We start from the raw sequence: 2,008 nt of genomic DNA on the forward strand, positions 1-2,008 counted from the left end.
TCCTATTGTCTACTTATATACTCACCCATTAATATACTCGCTCATTATACTCACTCGTTGTACTCACTTTTATACTCACTCATTTATTAAGTACCTTGTATTTGTACAATTTATTGGTAGATACCATCAAATGAAATCTTTAGATTTATTTTTGAGTATCTCAGCTACCAAGAATGATCACTGTAATGTACTTTAAGTGCGTGTATTCTACCGACAACTTTCTTTGTCGAAGGGTTATCGTTAGTATTAAGGCGGAGTTTATTTATTTAATTTATAAATAAATTTTCATCTTTCCGATACCCTATTATTCTTACTAATAGTTATTATTGAGTTCATTAAATATTATAAAATATATCTTGTTTGTGATAATAACTTTTTTATAGTTTTCGGAAGGAGGTCTCTTAGGTGTTGACCAACTTAATGATGTGTTTGCAGGATGTGGAGCTGCTCAACCAAGTTATAAACTAAGAGAAATTATAGATGAATTTGATGTTAATAAAGATGGTAAAATTGATTTTGAAGAATTTTGTAATGTAAAATAATTACCATCGCTTGCAGTAAGATTTTAATCAAATAATACTAGGTATTTCTTTCGGCGGAAACAAACAAAGTATGGGGTGCTAAACTTAGACAAAACATTAAAGAAAGAGCTGGAATCGCTGTATTGGATACCCATGAAAAATCCGCAGAAGGAACCAAGCATTCTGTTCTAGAAAGTGATATTGTAGCTTTTGCGATATATATTAACAATATGCTAAAAAATGATCCTGTGGTTAATAAGACATATCTGCCAATCGAAAAAAATAGTACAGATCTTTTTGAAAAAGTTTCAGACGGTGTATTGTTTTGCAAGATGGTTAATCTGGTCGCCGAAAATACAATCGATGAAAGAACTATCAATACTAAAAAGTTGAATCAATTTACTAAAACAGAAAATCTCAATCTTGCTCTAAATTCATTTCGAGCCATCGGTATTCATATTGTAAACGTTGGTGCACAAGATATTATGAATAAGACATCTCATCTTGTATTGGGAATAGTGTGGCAAATCATAAGAGTAATTACTAATTACATTTTTCTTTTCAATTTAATTAAAAAATCAACATATATTATATTAAAGAATAAAATATAATTTAAAATTAACTTTAAGGTTGTTGTAATTTTTAACTAATTCATATTTCTTTTTTTTATATAGTTAGTACTTTTGAAAAAAATAAGTTTACAGTTTACACCGGGTCTGGCTTGCTTGTTACGTCCTGGTGAAGACATCAAAATGTTAATGGCTCTTTCACCAGAGGAACTTTTAATGAGGTGGGTTAATTATCATCTTGAAAAAGCTGGTAGTGAAAGAACTATTTCAAACTTTGGATCAGATCTCAAGGTATTATTCAATATATATGTTATATTTACTATTACATTAAATAAATATTGTTAATTTTTGTTAAAGATAATTATTTCTGTGTAGGACAGTGAAGTGTACGCTCATTTATTTGATAGAACCATAAAAGGCAAAAATATTACACCACACTCACAAATTATGCAAGTAAGTATATTACTCATATACACGGCTACGTTTTTGCAACGTAATTCACAGAATCTTTTTTTTAGATATCAGTACTAAAAGGACGTGCCGATAAAGTTGTTGAAAATGCAGATATAGCTGAACTTGAGTCACTTTTAACTGCAACTGTATAATTCTGAATATGAAAATATTAATGAAATTAATAATTCTACTTTTCGAATTTAGAACATATGCAATGGTAATCAGAAGATGAACCTTGCGTTTATTGCTAATCTATTCAACCTTTATCCTACACTTGAAGAAGTTGAGCCCGTCGAAATTATAGAAGAAACACGCGAGGAAAAAATGTACCGCAATTGGATGAATAGTTTAGGTGTTAATCCACAAGTTAACTATCTGTATGGCGACTTGTCTGATGGAATTGTTCTTCTACAACTTATTGACATAATTAAACCAGGTATAGTCGTCCAAAACGAGTTAATAAAC

At 29.8% G+C, this 2,008-nt stretch overlaps 1 protein-coding gene across 1 annotated transcript; it reads left to right on the top strand.

Moving 5' to 3' along the window:
* Positions 1 to 383: 383 nt before the first annotated feature.
* LOC139225145 (plastin-2-like) lies at positions 384 to 1,543 on the top strand (the record flags this gene model as incomplete). The annotated part of the gene is made up of 4 exons (XM_070856179.1): positions 384 to 533; positions 584 to 1,057; positions 1,196 to 1,381; positions 1,466 to 1,543. Coding segments are annotated over 4 exons (888 nt in total), but the record flags the coding sequence as incomplete, so codon positions are not given.
* Between the last annotated feature and the right edge of the window lie 465 nt (positions 1,544 to 2,008).

Source organism: Pempheris klunzingeri, unplaced genomic scaffold (genome assembly GCF_042242105.1).
Source record: "Pempheris klunzingeri isolate RE-2024b unplaced genomic scaffold, fPemKlu1.hap1 Scaffold_68, whole genome shotgun sequence".
NCBI lineage: Eukaryota > Metazoa > Chordata > Actinopteri > Acropomatiformes > Pempheridae > Pempheris > Pempheris klunzingeri.